At 40.3% G+C, this 19,244-nt stretch overlaps 1 protein-coding gene and 1 pseudogene across 1 annotated transcript; one reads left to right on the top strand and one right to left on the bottom strand.

The window, feature by feature from the left end:
• LOC119500645 (eosinophil peroxidase-like) lies at positions 1 to 4,773 on the bottom strand. Its single transcript, XM_037790488.1, has 13 exons — positions 4,738 to 4,773; positions 4,504 to 4,572; positions 4,084 to 4,171; positions 3,784 to 3,959; positions 3,557 to 3,689; positions 3,172 to 3,301; positions 2,622 to 2,828; positions 2,177 to 2,537; positions 1,832 to 1,992; positions 1,480 to 1,738; positions 844 to 1,014; positions 488 to 725; positions 1 to 401 (listed from the first exon to the last, which is right to left on the bottom strand). Exons 2-13 carry the CDS (start codon positions 4,568 to 4,570, stop codon positions 194 to 196), a joined length of 2,199 nt encoding a protein of 732 aa, XP_037646416.1. The 5' UTR covers positions 4,571 to 4,572; positions 4,738 to 4,773; the 3' UTR covers positions 1 to 193.
• Positions 4,774 to 13,988: 9,215 nt separating this feature from the next.
• LOC119500647 lies at positions 13,989 to 19,029 on the top strand (annotated as a pseudogene).
• The last annotated feature ends 215 nt before the right edge of the window (positions 19,030 to 19,244 follow it).

Genomic DNA, 19,244 nt, shown 5'->3' with positions numbered 1-19,244 from the left:
TATGATTTATTTATTATTTAAAAAGGATCCCCATTAGCTGATACCAATGGCACCAGTTAGTCTTCCTGGGGTCCGAAATCAAGTACATTATGATTATCATGTACATACTATATACAAAAGTCTCATCTTACACAGTAAAATCAGACGCCCTGAGATGTAGCTGTCTTTTGTCAGACCGCTGTAGTGAGGATTTCTAATGAACAATCTCCCTCCAGGGACTGAGGTCAAAGGCCGGGATTTTGCTACATTTAGTGTAACCGGACCGTCTGGGCCGGTACTGGAAGGGCTTGGCTGGTACCTCAGTGATACCGGTGTTGTCACAGATGATGCGGGCGAGTGAGGTCTGTTTCAGGGAGTACCTCTGGGCCTTAGTGAAGACTCCCTTGTTCTCCCACCAAAATCTGAAATTGACAGTTTGTTCATGTTTGAAAGTGCGACTAACACAGCCATCTCCACATCTTCAGTACATGTTTAGTTCAGTGCTTACCGGTCTCCTTGGCGGACCTTCTGGAACTGGGTGGCGATCAAGCAGGCAAACAGGGGTCCCACTCTTCCTCCAGGGACAAACGGCTCAGCCACTCCTCCCAGCCACACATCGATGTTGTCAGGTTTGCGGTAGAGAGAAATCAGTTCCTTGGCCAGCTTTCTGTTCTTCAGCACTTTTGACAGCTCTCGACGATTTCGTGGCTGTGACAGCCCACAGAACTTCCGCCATTCGTTGTAGCCTGAGAAGGGACACAAAGGGAGAAAATATAGCCATGTTTAAGATAACGTATGATCGATAATGCCTGGAAAGGCTCAGATGCAGACAAAATCAATAGAAAGACTAAATGAGAGTAGTACCAGGGAGTCCATGGTCTCTGCCTCTCTGCAGGTTGAGGGAGGCCAGGTCCAGTGCCAACTGGCTGGAGAATTGAAACAGTCTCTCCCTCAGCTCATCAGACAACATGTTATCCTGCGTGTTCAGCTTGGCCTTACTACCCACCAGGCCCCTGATGATTGGGTCCACACCACCTGAAGAATACAAGGGAAGACATTTTAAGTGTTAACTACTGCAGGCTGTTCTCATACACCGTTCATGTATAAGACCGGGGAACGTCGTGTATGGAAGCCGTCAGGGTGGATTGGTGGGTCCAAAAATACACCGCACTTTTGCCCAGGAGACCAGTACAGTTTTTACAGTTTGTTACCAATAGTCCATTGTAAGTAGACAATTGTCTGCTTGCACAGCACACTATAGCAGCCAATGCTCCTACATCAGTATTATTGCAATAAAGCCTCCAGCCATCAGTGGCAGCACTGACTGCTGAGCAGCGCTCCTGTCAGGAAGCAAGTAAGAAATGATTCACCCTACTGAAATCACCTGCATTCAGTTGGACTAAGTCATGCATTCTCTCCTGTCTGATGTTCATCTTTCCTTTAGTGATTTAATATTTTCAATTAAGATGAATACTAACAAGTTAAAGATCTTGGCCATACCTTCAAAGGTGATCCTCCACGGTGTGAAGAAGGCTTTGTGCAGCAGTGGGCTGGGGTAATCCCGGTGCTCCTGGTACTGCTCATTGAGACGAAACATGAAAGGCTGAACCATCAGGTGGGCGAATCTGTAGGCAGCCGTGGCGAACACATTGGCGATCCTGGGGTCCACGTTTTCATCATAGCCAGGGTAGGTAGACAGATGACTGGTAATGAAGTCCGGACCAACAATGTGAAGTAAGTAGTCTCTGTAAGTCAGAACCTATAAGAGACAAAAAAGTTTAGTTACCTAAACCATTCAAAGACATACCATCCATCCCTTAAATCATGAATGCAAAATTTTCCCCTCTCTAACCTGTGAATATCCTCCCATGATCTTGCGTGATTCCTGGTAGAGTGTCTCTCCGTCCCAGTGAGGGTTGAGTTTGGCCAGAGCACGTGCCAGACGGTTGTGCTCACGCATGAACAGTGTGTGAACAGCGGTCAGACCAATGTGCTCGTTGGTGCGCTCGTCACCTGGGGGACAAAGCAGACGGCTGCTTTTAATAACTGCAATTATGGATTGACTTACCTCAGCTGTGTTAACCATGACAACCACAATGTGTCATACTTGAGATCGAGTTATTGGTATTGTATTCTACATACTGTTGTACATATTATGTAAAAAACATCGTACATAAGCGTTTTTGCTGCCACTCACCAGCCACAAAGCAGGGCACCTCCACTGCATTAACGTCTTTAGTAATGCGGGCTCGGTTGGCACATATGCTGGAAGCCATGGAGGCGAAGGGCAGGAGCTCGCGGCCGTTGTCTTCGTACTGAGAGTTGACCCTCAGCAGGCCGTTATCTGAGGTGAGGTTGCGTAGGAAACGAGCTTTGACATCGTCTGCACCGTACACCTGACCTGCGTCGATGAAAGCTGTGAGAGAGTTCATCTGCTGACGGACGGTGCTTGCACCAAAGACGTGGCCTGTGTTGCCGGAACCACAAGCTGCTGATGAGCGGAAGAAAGGGATGCACTCTTCTGAGTTCTTGCCAAAGCGGGGGTCGTTCCTGGGAATCTGTTCAGATGACAAGATGCAGTTAGCATGTGTGTGTTTTAGACGTATTTATGTCTTTTTCTTGTGTAATGCAACGACACTGACCTGAATGGGGAAGCAGGGCTCTGTACGTTCACAGCTCTTCTCACAGTCAATACCCGTATTGAATGAACGGATGACAGGAGAGTGAGGAGTGAAGGTCATGTCATGGTCAGTCCACTGGCCGAATATTGTCACCATGTGAGTGAAGAGTGGATCGCTCTCCACATCAGAGTTTTCTGTTCGCATAATTCTGTTGGACACTTCCCGTACCTGAGGACAGGATGCAGACAATGAGCATATATTATCAGTTCAAAAGGTACCTTAAAGGGAAATTTGAGATGTGTCTAAAATCATAACATGGCAAACTCAAGCCCAACAGACAACAACAGCTGTCAGTGTGTCAGTGTGCTGACTTGACTATGACTTGCCCCAAATGGCATGTGATTATCATTAAGTGGGCATGTCTGTAGACGGGCGACACGTGGGTACCCATAGAACCCATTTACATTCACATATCTTGAGGTAAGAGGTCAAGGGACCCCTTTGAAAATGGCCATGACAGTTTTTCATTGCCAAAATAATACTGTATATATACTGTATATCTATATAGTACCAAAGGAAGAAGACGTCTGTTGACTCTTCGCTTAGGGTCCCAGCCTTTGGGCAGAGAGATTCTATCCTGGTACTCAGCAGGGAGCCAGCGGGTGAAAGGTGTGTTGGAGGATCCCCAGAGATTGTTGTTTCTAGACAAAGAAATAAGAATTTAATAATTGATTCAATTAATTAATCATTACTTTCTATTTGTCTCGCACACTGGCAATTACTGTCTACTCCCATTTGTAACAAAAAGACAGAGAAGTGGGAGCAAAGTCTTTGGCAAGATTAACTTTTGCCTCAGGGTAAACAAATCAAGCAGCCAGTTAGCTGTGAACATATTTGTCACTTGTTCTTTTCCTTCACCTGTCAATCTCAAAGTTGCTACTTAGCAGCTGCCTCACCTGTTGTTGCAGACGCTGCTTGCAGTGCGAAACTTGTTTAAATTCGGAGTGGTCTTGCAGGAAGGGAGACGATGTCGGGGAGTGCAGCCTGTCAGATCAGCAATGACCTGCAGATCCTCCTCAGAGATCAGATCTAATCAACAGAGACAGGAAATAGAAAAATTAACAAAGCTGTGACTTGCAGCCACCTGTATGGAAAATTAAAAGAACCTATTTCGGATACACACCTGTGGCATTGATGGAGCGTTTTTGACGTCCATGTGAAGACCTCTTGATTAGTTTAATGGCATTATCCATATAGTCAGCAGCACGCACGGCAGTACGGGTTAGCCCAACAGGCTGCTTCAACAACCGCAGGATGTCTGAAGGACTCACTGCATTCCTCCTCACACGATCAACGCTCCTGTGTTGCGTGGAGAGATCAGATTTGCATGCATGATTTTAATGCAGGCCTATTTTATACCGTCACATTTATTTTTCTATCACTGCAGAACTTGTGCAGCAGTTCAGCAGGTTTGGTCACTCACTCTCTTCTGGAGTACTCATAAGCTGAGTCGACTGTGGCCTTGGCTTCAATCACGGCTCTTTCGATGATACTTCTGCTCAATCTTGGTTCTGAAGGCACATAACATCTTTCAGTTAGTCTGCTTTCTGCTGTCGTAAACACAATCCAGTCACCTTTCGCCGTGGTTTCTTTATTTTCTCATTCTCTGTTAATATTGATGTTTTTTTAAGTAGATTACTGAAGCTACAAAGCAGGTTTCTTTCAGGTGCACAATATCAATTCAGTAATTACAGAAAAATACTATCGTATAAACTCCTGTTCATCTGTGACCTTCAGTATTTAGTTTTGATCTAAAATGACAAAACAAGCTCTATACACTTGCTTTATACACATTTATAATGACTGTATTTATTTAACTCAGTGTGATCGAGGTATTACTCACCAGCATTCACGTGGTTTTGTAAACACAGGTAAAGACCCGCAGCTATCAGGCACAAGAAGCTCTTCATCTCTGAAAAAGACAGACATATTCCTGTTAAATACACGCCAATCAACTGATGAAATACTGAATTTAAAAGAAGTCATGGTTGACTGAAGTACATCTGCTATTCGTAAGCGTGAAGAAAAGCTATACAAAAGTTAAAAAGTTAGGCAAGAAGAAGCTTGACCGCTGTACCTGGGATGTTTTGGAAGTCCCACTCTGATCTTCCAGCTGCAGTCAGGAGTCGGTGATTTAAACAGCATTGTCTTGCTGTGTATATATACAGGTTAGAGTGGCAGGAAACACCCATTTGCTACACCTGAGGCATCATTGTTTGACCAGGTTCCAAAAAATGGCATGTGGTTGAACAGGAAACTAAATATAGACATACTGGGCTGTCAGCCAAAATGGTTCCTTGATTCACATTTGAGAAGCCATCCTTACCCCCTTTACGTTAAAACGTTCTCCTCCTAGACATGCAATCACACACGTACAGCTCTTGTATTGAATTATTTCAATATTTAAATTTATTACGTGTAAAATCAGATAATGGTCAGTTGTTTTTTGTTCAGCCAGAAACATTTACAAATGTCTTCAACTATTCAATCTTAAATCTATTTTAAATGTGATATTTGGAAAGCAGGTCTTATACAAATAACCTCACCTTGCCATGAATAATAATAATAATAAGAAGAAATGCATGAATAAATATATGAATTAATACATTAATGAATAAATAAATAAAAATGTATGCTAAAAGACAGCACTCACAATATTTATCTACTTGTTGTAGATGTTTTACGAACCACATATGACAGATGGCACAATATAAATAGTGCTCACTATATCTGGTCCACCCATAAAAGTTACAGTTCATCCAAAGCTCAGAGTGCAAAGAACACACATCATTAAAGCTGCATATCAGATTTTACATTAATTTTTAATAAGTAAATTAAGACATTTTTAAAGCACTAAATGTCTTGCACAATGTTATTAAACCACATGTTTTAATGTATGACCGAAGGCCACTCAAGTTCTCTGCAGTTAGCTCTGCAGTTAGCTCTTGAGTGGTTCTGCAGGCCAGACCTAAACTCTTACTTAAAGCAGGTTTTAGCTCTTTTAGCTCCGAGCAGTTTGACCAGCCTGCTCAAGGATGTAAAGGTGAAAATGTTGACATCTTAGAGAGTAAACCTAAAACAGACTTCAGCTTTAAATGTCTTTTATTGAGGTTTTTTTTCTCTTTTCATAATGTCTTCGTGACAGGTGTGGATGTTATTTACCAATCCACTTCCTTGAACAAGAAGTAGAGCAGATTCTTCACCACTTTATTACATAATTATTGTTTCATTGGTCTGTTGAATTTGCCAGCTATAATTAGCCTAGATGCATACCAGGCAGTCTCGGTGAATCACTAAGTGGCTTTTCAAGTTTGGCATCTTTTATTTACTCATGCGTCTAGTATCTGCCAGTCCATTCCCGTCAGTCTAATAATCTATTTACCGAAAAAGACCCTGACACGCAATCTATTCCCGGCTGTTAGGCCTGCTATACTTCCTTTAGATAGTTAGAGGTTGGATACTTTTAAAGAAACTAAATCAACTTCCTTGCTATTTTCAATGGGAGTTTGTCTGTCACAGAACACGGCTAGTTTCATACACTGTTCGTAGCTATATACGACAAAAATAATATACTGTAATTCGTATATATCCCACAATATCAATTAGTTTGTAATTAGCATAATCATGAACCAGGAAATATAAAGAGCGGTAAACGCTGTGTAGGGAGGAGGTTGGGGTGGATAGGTGGCTCAAAAAGTACCGGACTTATTCCCATAACACCCGCGTTCGTGTCCTGTGTGCAGGCCTTTGATACACCGTGTGGTTTATGAGCTGTCAATCATCCTTCACTGCTGGAATGGAAAATACTTTTTCTGGCACGGCATATGACGCTTGAGCACTGCTGGGAAGTTTTTTTTTCCTTCTCGTAAACTCCATGTGTTTAGGTATGTGCAGTGATGCATTTATTAATGCTTTTGTTATCTGAAGAAAAGGAAGTTTGTTTTTATTTATTTGTTTTTGTATAGCCAGACTGAATTTCATCTTTACACACCATGTGTTTATAATTAATTACATAATCTACAAACTGATGATCTGTTGAGCAAAATGCAAAACAAATGCTTTATGTTTCTGAAAGATTATTGTTTCTCATATTAAATTTGAATCATGTTGATTAAAGGAATAGTTTAACATTCAGGGAAATATTTGTTTTCTTGCAGACAGAGAAGATCGATAACACTAAGAGGTATTAACTCCCACAGTTGTCCTTAGCTTAGCTTAGCATAAAGACTGGAAACAGGTGGAAGCAGCTAGCCTGGCTCTGTTCAAAGGTAACACAATCCACCTACCAGCGTTTCTGAAGCTAGCTGTTTCAACCGCATGCTAATTGTTCTCTATATATTCTCACATCTCACATCAGCCAAAATGGTTCCATGATTCACATTTGAGAAGCCATCCTTACCCCCTTTACGTTAAATATTTCTCCTCCTGGACATTCAATCACGCATGTACAGCTCTTGTATTGAATTATTTCATAGTTGGTGAAGGACACTGGGAACCTATCAAGCAAACTACGTGTAAAATCAGATAATGGTCTGCTGCTTTTTGCAGTTCAGTCTGAAACATTTACAAATTTCTTCAACTATTCAATCTTTAATCTATTTTAAATGTGTTACTTGGAAAGCAGGTCTTATACAAATAACCTCACCTTGCTATGAATAATGATAATAAGAAGAAGAAATACATGAATAAATACATTAATTAATACATGAATGAATAAATAGATAAATAAATCAAAATGTATGCTAAAAGACAGCACTCACAATATTTATCTACTTATTGTAGATGTTTTACGAACCACATATGACCCATGGCACAATATAAATAGTGCTCCCTATATCTGGTCCATCCATAAAAGTTACAGTTCATCCAAAGCTCAGAGTGCAAAGAACACACATCATTAAAGCTGCATATTAGATTTTGCATTGATTTTTATTAAGTAATTTAAGACATTTTTAAAGCACTAAATGTCTTGCACAATGTTATTAAACCACATGTTTTAATGTATGACCGAAGGCCACTCAAGTTCTCTGCAGTTAGCTCTTGAGAACTCTTACTTAAAGCAGGTTTTAGCTCTTATAGCTCCGAGCAGTTTGACCAGCCTGCTCAAAGATGTTGACATCTTAGAGAGTAAACCTAAAACAGACTTCAGCTTTAAATGTCTTTTATTGAGTTTTTTTCCTCCAAATGTTTGTTTTAACTAATTGTATTTTTATATTTTTTGTAATTTTAAATATTACTAGTGCAGTGCCTGTTTGGTGCGCTGAACAATTACTAATTACATGTCTATGATACACCGTGTGGTTTATGAGCTGTCAATCATCCTTCACTGCTGAAATGGAAAATATCTTTTCTGGCACGGCATATGACGCTTGAGCACTGCTTGGAAGTTTTTTTTTCCTTCTCAAAAACTCCATGTGTTTAGGTATGTGCAGTGATGCATTTATTAATGCTTTTGTTATCTGAAGAAAAGGAAGTTTGTTTTTATTTATTTGTTTTTGTATAGCCAGACTGAATTTCATCTTTACACACCATGTGTTTATAATTAATTACATAATCTACAAACTGATGATCTGTTGAGCAAAATGCAAAACAAATGCTTTATGTTTCTGAAAGATTATTGTTTCTCATATTAAATTTGAATCATGTTGATTAAAGGAATAGTTTAACATTCAGGGAAATATTTGTTTTCTTGCAGACAGAGAAGATCGATAACACTAAGAGGTATTAACTCCCACAGTTGTCCTTAGCTTAGCTTAGCATAAAGACTGGAAACAGGTGGAAGCAGCTAGCCTGGCTCTGTTCAAAGGTAACACAATCCACCTACCAGCGTTTCTGAAGCTAGCTGTTTCAACCGCATGCTAATTGTTCTCTATATATTCTCACATCTCACATCAGCCAAAATGGTTCCATGATTCACATTTGAGAAGCCATCCTTACCCCCTTTACGTTAAATATTTCTCCTCCTGGACATTCAATCACGCATGTACAGCTCTTGTATTGAATTATTTCATAGTTGGTGAAGGACACTGGGAACCTATCAAGCAAACTACGTGTAAAATCAGATAATGGTCTGCTGCTTTTTGCAGTTCAGTCTGAAACATTTACAAATTTCTTCAACTATTCAATCTTTAATCTATTTTAAATGTGTTACTTGGAAAGCAGGTCTTATACAAATAACCTCACCTTGCTATGAATAATGATAATAAGAAGAAGAAATACATGAATAAATACATTAATTAATACATGAATGAATAAATAGATAAATAAATCAAAATGTATGCTAAAAGACAGCACTCACAATATTTATCTACTTATTGTAGATGTTTTACGAACCACATATGACCCATGGCACAATATAAATAGTGCTCCCTATATCTGGTCCATCCATAAAAGTTACAGTTCATCCAAAGCTCAGAGTGCAAAGAACACACATCATTAAAGCTGCATATTAGATTTTGCATTGATTTTTATTAAGTAATTTAAGACATTTTTAAAGCACTAAATGTCTTGCACAATGTTATTAAACCACATGTTTTAATGTATGACCGAAGGCCACTCAAGTTCTCTGCAGTTAGCTCTTGAGAACTCTTACTTAAAGCAGGTTTTAGCTCTTATAGCTCCGAGCAGTTTGACCAGCCTGCTCAAAGATGTTGACATCTTAGAGAGTAAACCTAAAACAGACTTCAGCTTTAAATGTCTTTTATTGAGTTTTTTTCCTCCAAATGTTTGTTTTAACTAATTGTATTTTTATATTTTTTGTAATTTTAAATATTACTAGTGCAGTGCCTGTTTGGTGCGCTGAACAATTACTAATTACATGTCTATGATACACCGTGTGGTTTATGAGCTGTCAATCATCCTTCACTGCTGAAATGGAAAATATCTTTTCTGGCACGGCATATGACGCTTGAGCACTGCTTGGAAGTTTTTTTTTCCTTCTCAAAAACTCCATGTGTTTAGGTATGTGCAGTGATGCATTTATTAACTTTTGTTACCTGAAGAAAAGGAAGTTTGTTTTTATTTATTTATTTTTATTCCAACCTGGCAGTCACCATTAATAGCCAGACTGGATTTCATCTTACACACCATGTGTTTATAATTAATTACATAATCTACAAACTGATGATCCGTTGAGCAAAATGCAAAACAAATGCTTTATGTTTCTGAAAGATTATTGTTTCTCATATTAAATTTGAATCATGTTGATTAAAGGAATAGTTTAACATTCAGGGAAATATTTGTTTTCTTGCAGACAGAGAAGATCGATAACACTAAGAGGTATTAACTCCCACAGTTGTCCTTAGCTTAGCTTAGCATAAAGACTGGAAACAGGTGGAAGCAGCTAGCCTGGCTCTGTTCAAAGGTAACACAATCCACCTACCAGCGTTTCTGAAGCTAGCTGTTTCAACCGCATGCTAATTGTTCTCTATATATTCTCACATCTCACATCAGCCAAAATGGTTCCATGATTCACATTTGAGAAGCCATCCTTACCCCCTTTACGTTAAATATTTCTCCTCCTGGACATTCAATCACGCATGTACAGCTCTTGTATTGAATTATTTCATAGTTGGTGAAGGACACTGGGAACCTATCAAGCAAACTACGTGTAAAATCAGATAATGGTCTGCTGCTTTTTGCAGTTCAGTCTGAAACATTTACAAATTTCTTCAACTATTCAATCTTTAATCTATTTTAAATGTGTTACTTGGAAAGCAGGTCTTATACAAATAACCTCACCTTGCTATGAATAATGATAATAAGAAGAAGAAATACATGAATAAATACATTAATTAATACATGAATGAATAAATAGATAAATAAATCAAAATGTATGCTAAAAGACAGCACTCACAATATTTATCTACTTATTGTAGATGTTTTACGAACCACATATGACCCATGGCACAATATAAATAGTGCTCCCTATATCTGGTCCATCCATAAAAGTTACAGTTCATCCAAAGCTCAGAGTGCAAAGAACACACATCATTAAAGCTGCATATTAGATTTTGCATTGATTTTTATTAAGTAATTTAAGACATTTTTAAAGCACTACATGTTTTGCACAATGTTATTAAACCACATGTTTTAATGTATGACCGAAGGCCACTCAAGTTCTCTGCAGTTAGCTCTTGAGAACTCTTACTTGTAGCAGGTTTTAGCTCTTTTAGCTCCGAGCAGTTTGACCAGCCTGCTCAAGGATGTAAAGGTGAAAATGTTGACATCTTAGAGAGTAAACCTAAAACAGACTTCAGCTTTAAATGTCTTTTATTGAGTTTTTTTTCCTCCAAATGTTTGTTTTAACTAATTGTATTTTTATATTTTTTGTAAATTTTAATATTACTAGTGCAGTGCCTGTTCGGTGTGCTGAACAATTACAAATTACAGGCCTATGATACACCGTGTGGTTTATGAGCTGTCAATCATCCTTCACTGCTGAAATGGAAAATACGTTTTCTGGCACGGCATATGACGCTTGAGCACTGCTGGGAAGCTTTTTTTTCCTTCTCGAGAACTCCATGTGTTTACGTATGTGCAGTGATGCATTTATTAATGCTTTTGTTATCTGAAGAAAAAGGAAGTTTGTTTTTATTTATTTATTTATTTTTGTTTCAACCTGGCAGTCACTATTAATAGCCAGACTGGATTTCATCTTACACACCATGTGTTTATAATTAATTACGTAATCTATAAACTGATGATCCGTTGAGCAAAATGCAAAACAAATGCTTTATGTTTCTGAAAGATTATTGTTTCTCATATTAAATGTGAATCATGTTGATTAAAGGAATAGTTCAACATTCAGGGAAATATTTGTTTTGTTGCGGACAGAGAAGATCGATAACACTAAGTGGTATCAACTCCCACAGTTGTCCTTAGCTGAGCTTAGGAACTTTTACTGTTCAGCCTGTTCTCGGTCAAATACCGAGGCTTTGTCTCGGCCATCAGCGTGAAACTGCTGCACAAAGTATCTGTATGAGACACACCGGACTTTCCATTAAGATCAATCCATCCTCTGCATCCCGTTTGAACAGCAATCACTCAGAGAAAATGCGCAGGGAGTGTGATGATGTAGTTTAGAGCAAAAAGACACACATAGGCTGGGTGTGAGGGATGGTGGATGGTGGATGGGTCCAACAAACACCAACACTTTCATCCACGAGACCCCTAGTCATTTTAAGTCCAACCATGTAGTTTCTTCCTAAACCTGACTAAGTGGTTTTGTTGCCTAAACTTAGAGTGACGCCCAGGGGCGTCAGTATGTGACGAGTTGGGATGAGAACGTGTTGCACTGTTTAGTAAACTAACTGTAAGTTGGACCATGTTGTGGCTTTGTCAGACAGCAGAGAGTCTTCATAAGCTGGTAACATAACTCCTGTCAACGTATTCTTATACCACGGTTCGTATGATATCCTGTGAAAAAGTTATTCCTCCTTTTTCGTTCGTTTTCCAACAAAAATGCTGCAACACGTGTCAATTTTTGCTCGTTACATGCATACAGTATTCTCAAAAATAAACGTTGACTTCGACTTGTTTAGGATCAGGAAAAGATCGTGGTTTGGGTTCAAATGACTCCAGAAGTGACGCTACTTAAGTATGTCAGTTACGCGACAAATAAATCAACGTGTACTTCTGGTTTCACACGGGACACGAACGCGGGTGTTCTGGGAAAAAGTCTGGTATTTTTTGAGTCACCCATCAACCCCAACCTCCTCCCTACACAGCGTTTACCGCTCATTATATTTCCTGGTCCACGATTATGTTAATTACACACAAATTGATTTTGTGGGATATATACGAAATACAGTACATTACTTTTCGTATACAGCTACGAACAATGTATGAAACCAGCCTGGTTCTGGGACAGACAAACTCCCATTTAAAATAACAAGGAAGTTGATTTTGTTTCTTAAAAAGTATCTAACATCTAACTATCTATCTAAAGGAAGCATAGCAGGCCTAACAGCCGGGAATAGTTTGCGTGTCAGGGTCTCTTTCGGTATTAGACTGACGGGAATGGAGTGGCAGATAGTAGAAGCATGAGGAAATAAAAGATGCCAAACTTGAAAAGCCACTTAGTGATTCACCGATACTGCCTGGTATGCATCTAGGCTAATTGGAGCTGGCAAATTCAACAGACCAATGAAATAAGAATTATGTAATAGAGTGGTGAAGAATTTGCTCTACTTCTTGTTTTGAGGAAGTGGATTGGTAATTAACACCCACAACTGTCACAAAGACATTACGGTAAGAGACCAGAAGGTTAACATGCCCAAAAACAACTTATATCATTGAATCTGACAGTGATACAACACAAAGCGACAATGTTCACAAGAGAGAAAAATAAATCAAGGTACACTGATTTAGTAAATACTGTAGGTATAAAAGTAAAAAAAAGCCTTTATTATTGTGGCTAAATGATTCAAAACCTGTTTCATGCCTACTTTCTCAATGAATAGGCCTAATTAGCAAATAAATATATAATAAGATTTGGAGATGGTTTTGGCATTATGTGTTGTACTATTTCAGCCATGAAGGCTGTTATATAATCTCATAATCTCTGAAGATGACTACTGTGTGCTGCTGGTGGTAATTTCCATTATTGTGTTTGCGTGCAAGTGTGTCGACCTTTATTCGGACTCTGTCAGTCTGCATGTTTGTCATACCTTCATCATTGTCTTGACCTCTTTCGTCAAACTGGAAATGTGTCTCTTTTTTAATGTTTGTTTCCTCATATTTGGTCCTATCTGTCTTCATCAGCAGTAAAGAAAAACAACACGGGCTTTTTTTTTTACCTTAACCAAGTAGTTTTGTTGCCTAAATCTAACCAATCGTTTCACAACGTTAAACACTTGGCATTGCGTTTCTGCAAGCCTGATACGAGACTGATACGAAACTTATTTTTGGTTCAGAAATGTCCAATGCATCCAATCATTTCAGGGGTGTTTCACCCAGATAATTCTTCTGAACTAGGCTCTGTTTGCATTTGTGCATTTTTTCATAACTCGCTATTTGTCAGTTGTGCTTTTAACTTAATAATGTGTATGATTAGCATTCAGAACACACAAGAAGTCAGTGGGAGTCAATATAGCGCTTGGTGAAATACTGGGCTGAGGTTTGACCAATGTTCTGACCAGAGTTAGTGTTTTTGTATTGCTGTTGGGTTAATTATTTTACAGAGGGTTTCATGCTGTAACAGTTTCCTGTTCAACCACACATCATTTTTAGGAACCTGGTCAAAAAAGTATGCCTCAGGTGTGGCAAATGGGTGTTTCCTGCCACTCTAACCTGTATATATACACAGCAAGACAATGCTATTTAAAGCACCGACTCCTGACTGCAGCTGGAGGATCAGAGTGGGACTTCCAAAACATCCCAGGTACAGCGGTCAAGCTTCTTCTTGCCTAACTTTTTAACTTTTGTATAGTTTTTCTTCACGCTTACGAATAGCAGATGTACTTCATTCAACCATGCCCTCCTGTATACTCAGTATTTTATCAGTTGATTGGCGTGTATTTAACAGGAATATGTCTGTCTTTTTCAGAGATGAAGAGCTTTTTGTGCCTGATAGCAGCGGGTCTTTACCTGTGTTTACAAAACCACGTGAATGCTGGTGAGTAATACCTCGATCACACTGAGTTAAATAAATACAGTCATTATAAATGTGTATAAAAAGCCTCTTTCTACAGCTTATTTTGGCATTTTAGATCAAAACTAAATACAGAAGGTCACAGATGAACAGGAGTTTATACAATAGTTTTTTGCTGTAATTACTGAATTGATATTGTGCACCTGAAAGAAACCTGCTTTGTAGCTTCAGTAACCTACTTCAAAAAACATCAATATTAACAGAGAATGAGAAAATAAAGAAACCACGGCGAAAGGTGACTGGATTGTGTTTACGACAGCAGAAAGCAGACTAACTGAAAGATGTTATTTGCTTTCAGAACCAAGATTGAGCAGAAGTATCATCGAAAGAGCCGTGATTAAAGCCAAGGCCACAGTGGACTCAGCTTATGAGTACTCCAGAAGAGAGTGAGTGACCAAACCTGCTGAACTGCTGCACAAGTTCTGCAGTGATAGAAAAATAAATGTGACGATATAATATAGGCCTGCATTAAAATCATGCATGCAAATCTTTCCACGCAACACAGGAGCGTTGATCGTGTGAGGAGGAATGCAGTGAGTCCTTCAGACATCCTGCAGTGGTTGAAGCAGCCTGTTGGGCTAACCCGTACTGCCGTGCGTGCTGCTGACTATATGGATAATGCCATTAAACTGATCAAGAGGTCTTCACATGGACGTCAAAAACGCTCCATCAATGCCACAGGTGTGTATCCGAAAATGTTTTTTTTTAATTTTCCATACAGGTGGCTGCAAGTCACAGCTTTGTTAATTTTTCTATTTCCTGTCTCTGTTGATTAGATCTGATCTCTGAGGAGGATCTGCAGGTCATTGCTGATCTGACAGGCTGCTCTCCCCGACATCGTCTCCCTTCCTGCAAGACCACTCCTAACTTAAACAAGTTTCGCACTGCAAGCAGCGTCTGCAACAACGGGTGAGGCAGCTGCTAAGTAGCAACTTTGAGATTGACAGCTGAAGGAAAAGAACAAGTGACAAATATGTTCACAGCTAACTGGCTGCTTGATTTGTTTACCCCGAGGCCAAAGTTAATCTTGCCAAAGACTTTCCTCCCACTTCTCTGTCTGTTTGTTACAAATGGGAATATACAGTAATTGCCAGTATGCGAGACAAAGAGAATGTAATAATTAATTAAATTAATTTATTATTTCTTTCCTAGAAACAACAATCTCTGGGGATCCTCCAACACACCTTTCACCCGCTGGCTCCCTGCTGAGTACCAGGATAGAATCTCTCTGCCCAAAGGCTGGGACCCTAAGCGAAGAGTCAACAGACGTCTTCTTCCTTTGGTACTATATAGATATACAGTATATATACAGTATTATTTTGGCGAGGAAAAATTGTCATGTCCATTTTCAAAGGGGTCCCTTGACCTCTGACCTCAAGATATGTGAATATAAATGGGTTCTATGGGTACCCATGAGTCTCCCCTTTAAAGACATGCCCACTTTATGATAACCACATGCAGTTTGGGGCAAGTCATAGTCAAGTCAACACACTGACACACTGACACATTGATTGTTGCCTGTTGGGCTCGAGTTTGCCATGTTATGATTGGAGACAAATCTCAAATTTCCCTTTAAGGTACCTTTTGTATAGATAATATATGCTCATTGTCTACATCCTGTCCTCAGGTACGGGAAGTGTCCAACAGAATTATGCGAACAGAAAACTCTGATGTGGAGAGCGACCCACTCTACACTCACATGGTGACAATATTCGGCCAGTGGACTGACCACGACATGACATTCACTCCTCACTCTCCTGTCATCCAATCATTCAATATGGGTGTGAGAAGAGCTGTGAACGTACAGAGCCCTGCTTCCCCATTCAGGTCAGTGTCGTTGCATTATACAAGAAAAAGACATGAATACGTCTAAAACACACACATGCTAACTGCATCTTGTCATCTGAACAGATTCCCAGGAACGACCCCCGCTTTGGCAGGAACTCAGAAGAGTGCATCCCTTTCTTCCGCTCATCAGCAGCTTGTGGTTCCGGCAACACAGGCCACATCTTTGGTGCAAGCACCGTCCGTCAGCAGATGAACTCTCTCACAGCTTTCATCGACGCAGGTCAGGTGTACGGTGCAGACGATGTCAAAGCTCGTTTCCTACGCGACCTCACCTCAGATAAGGGCCTGCTGAGGGTCAACTCTCAGTACGAAGACAACGGCCGCGAGCTCCTGCCCTTCGCCCCCATGGCTTCCAGCATATGTGCCAACCGAGCCCGCATTACTAAAGACGTTAATGCAGTGGAGGTGCCCTGCTTTGTGGCTGGTGAGTGGCAGCAAAAACACTGATGTAGGATGTTTTTTACATAATATGTACAACAGCATGTAGAATACAATACCAATAACTCGATCTCAAGTATGACACATTGTGGTTGTCATGGTTAACACAGCTGAGGTAAGTCAACCCATAATTGCGGTTATTAAAAGCAGCCGTCTGCTTTGTCCCCCAGGTGACGAGCGCACCAACGAGCACATTGGTCTGACCGCTGTTCACACACTGTTCATGCGTGAGCACAACCGTCTGGCACGTGCTCTGGCCAAACTCAACCCTCACTGGGACGGAGAGACACTGTACCAGGAATCACGCAAGATCATGGGAGGATATGCACAGGTTAGAGAGGGGAACTTTTGCATTCATGATTTAAGGGATGGAAGGTATGTCCTTGAATGGTTTAGGTAACTATTTTTTGTCTCTTATAGGTTCTGACTTACAGAGACTACTTACTTCACATTGTTGGTCCGGACTTCATTGCCAGTCATCTGTGCACCTACCCTGGTTACGATGAAAATGTGGATCCCAGGATCGCCAATGTGTTCGCCACGGCTGCCTACAGATTCGCCCACCTGATGGTTCAGCCTTTCATGTTTCGTCTCAATGAGCAGTACCAGGAGCACCGGGATTACCCCAGCCCACTGCTGCACAAAGCCTTCTTCACACCGTGGAGGATCACCTTTGAAGGTATGGCCAAGATCGTTAACTTGTTAGTATTCATCTTAATTGGAAATATTAAATCACTAGAGGAAAGATGAACATCAGACAGGAGAGAATGCATGACTTAGTCCAACTGAGTGCAGGTGATTTCAGTAGGGTGAATCATTTCTTACTTGCTTCCTGACAGGAGCGCTGCTCAGCAGTCAGTGCTGCCACTGATGGCTGGAGGCTTTATTGCAATAATACTGATGTAGGAGCATTGGCTGCTACAGTGTGCTATGCAAGCAGACAATTGTCTACTTACAATGGACTGTTGGTACCAAACTGTAAAAACTGTACTGGTCTCCTGGGCAAAAGTGCCACATTTTTGGTCCCACCAATCCACCCTGACGGCTTCCATACGCGACGTTCCACGGTCTTATACATGAACGGTGTATGAGAACAGCCTGCAGTAGTTAACACTTAAAATGTCTTCCCTTGTATTCTTCAGGTGGTGTGGACCCAATCATCAGGGGCCTGGTGGGTAGTAAGGCCAAGCTGAACACGCAGGATAACATGTTGTCTGATGAGCTGAGGGAGAGACTGTTTCAATTCTCCAGCCAGTTGGCACTGGACCTGGCCTCCCTCAACCTGCAGAGAGGCAGAGACCATGGACTCCCTGGTACTACTCTCATTTAGTCTTTCTATTGATTTTGTCTGCATCTGAGCCTTTCCAGGCATTACCGATCATACGTTATCTTAAACATGGCTATATTTTCTCCCTTTGTGTCCCTTCTCAGGCTACAACGAATGGCGGAAGTTCTGTGGGCTGTCACAGCCACGAAATCGTCGAGAGCTGTCAAAAGTGCTGAAAAACAGAAAGCTGGCCAGGGAACTGATTTCTCTCTACCGCAAACCTGACAACATCGATGTGTGGCTGGGAGGAGTGTCTGAGCCGTTTGTCCCTGGAGGAAGAGTGGGACCCCTGTTTGCCTGCTTGATCACCACCCAGTTCCAGAAGGTCCGCCAAGGAGACCGGTAAGCACTGAACTAAACATGTACTGAAGATGTGGAGATGGCTGTGTTAGTCGCACTTTCAAACATCAACAAACTGTCAATTTCAGATTTTGGTGGGAGAACAAGGGAGTCTTCACTAAGGCCCAGAGGTACTCCCTGAAACAGACCTCACTCGCCCGCATCATCTGTGACAACACCGGTATCACTGAGGTACCAGCCCAGCCCTTCCAGTACCGGCCCAGACGGTCCGGTTACACTAAATGTAGCAAAATCCCGGCCTTTGACCTCAGTCCCTGGAGGGAGATTGTTCATTAGAAATCCTTACTACAGCGGTCTGACAAAAGACAGCTACATCTCAGGGCGTCTGATTTTACTGTGTAAGATGAGACTTTTGTATATAGTATGTACATGATAATCATAATGTACTTGATTTCGGACCCCAGGAAGGCTAACTGGTGCCATTGATCTCAGCTAATAGGGATCCTTTTTAAATAAATAAATAAATCATACGTCACATTTCTTTGATCAACTGCTGGAATTGAACGTGCTTGATATGAGTGCCAGCTATCAGTTGAAATGTGATATTTTCTTATTTTCTTATTTTTGTTGTAAATGACTGTGAACTATCTGATTAATTGTAAATACAGTAATGGTTTTGTTTGTCTTAAGAGTTTAAGATTTACATCACCTTACAGTAAGTGTAATAAATAAGTTCTATTCGAATAACTATGACTCAGTGTAAATAATATGTATAATAAAGATCATATATAATAATAATCATATTGATCGTACTGTGTGTCATTGCTTGAGCTCTTACAATTTTTATCTGCATGATCTTTAAACTATGAATTAGGAGAAAATGTGTTTAGAAAGCATGATTTATGATATGTTTTATATATACTTGAAGTGTGCCATTTTGCTTATGTGAGCTCCAAATGTGTGAGCAGTGTTTGCTGTTTAGTTTGGTTAACATTCACCATGTAGGAATAAAAATTAT

Source organism: Sebastes umbrosus, chromosome 13, assembly GCF_015220745.1.
Source record: "Sebastes umbrosus isolate fSebUmb1 chromosome 13, fSebUmb1.pri, whole genome shotgun sequence".
Lineage (NCBI taxonomy): Eukaryota > Metazoa > Chordata > Actinopteri > Perciformes > Sebastidae > Sebastes > Sebastes umbrosus.
Note: the sequence above shows the minus strand (reverse complement) of the source record. Positions and strands in the feature narration are given on the sequence as shown.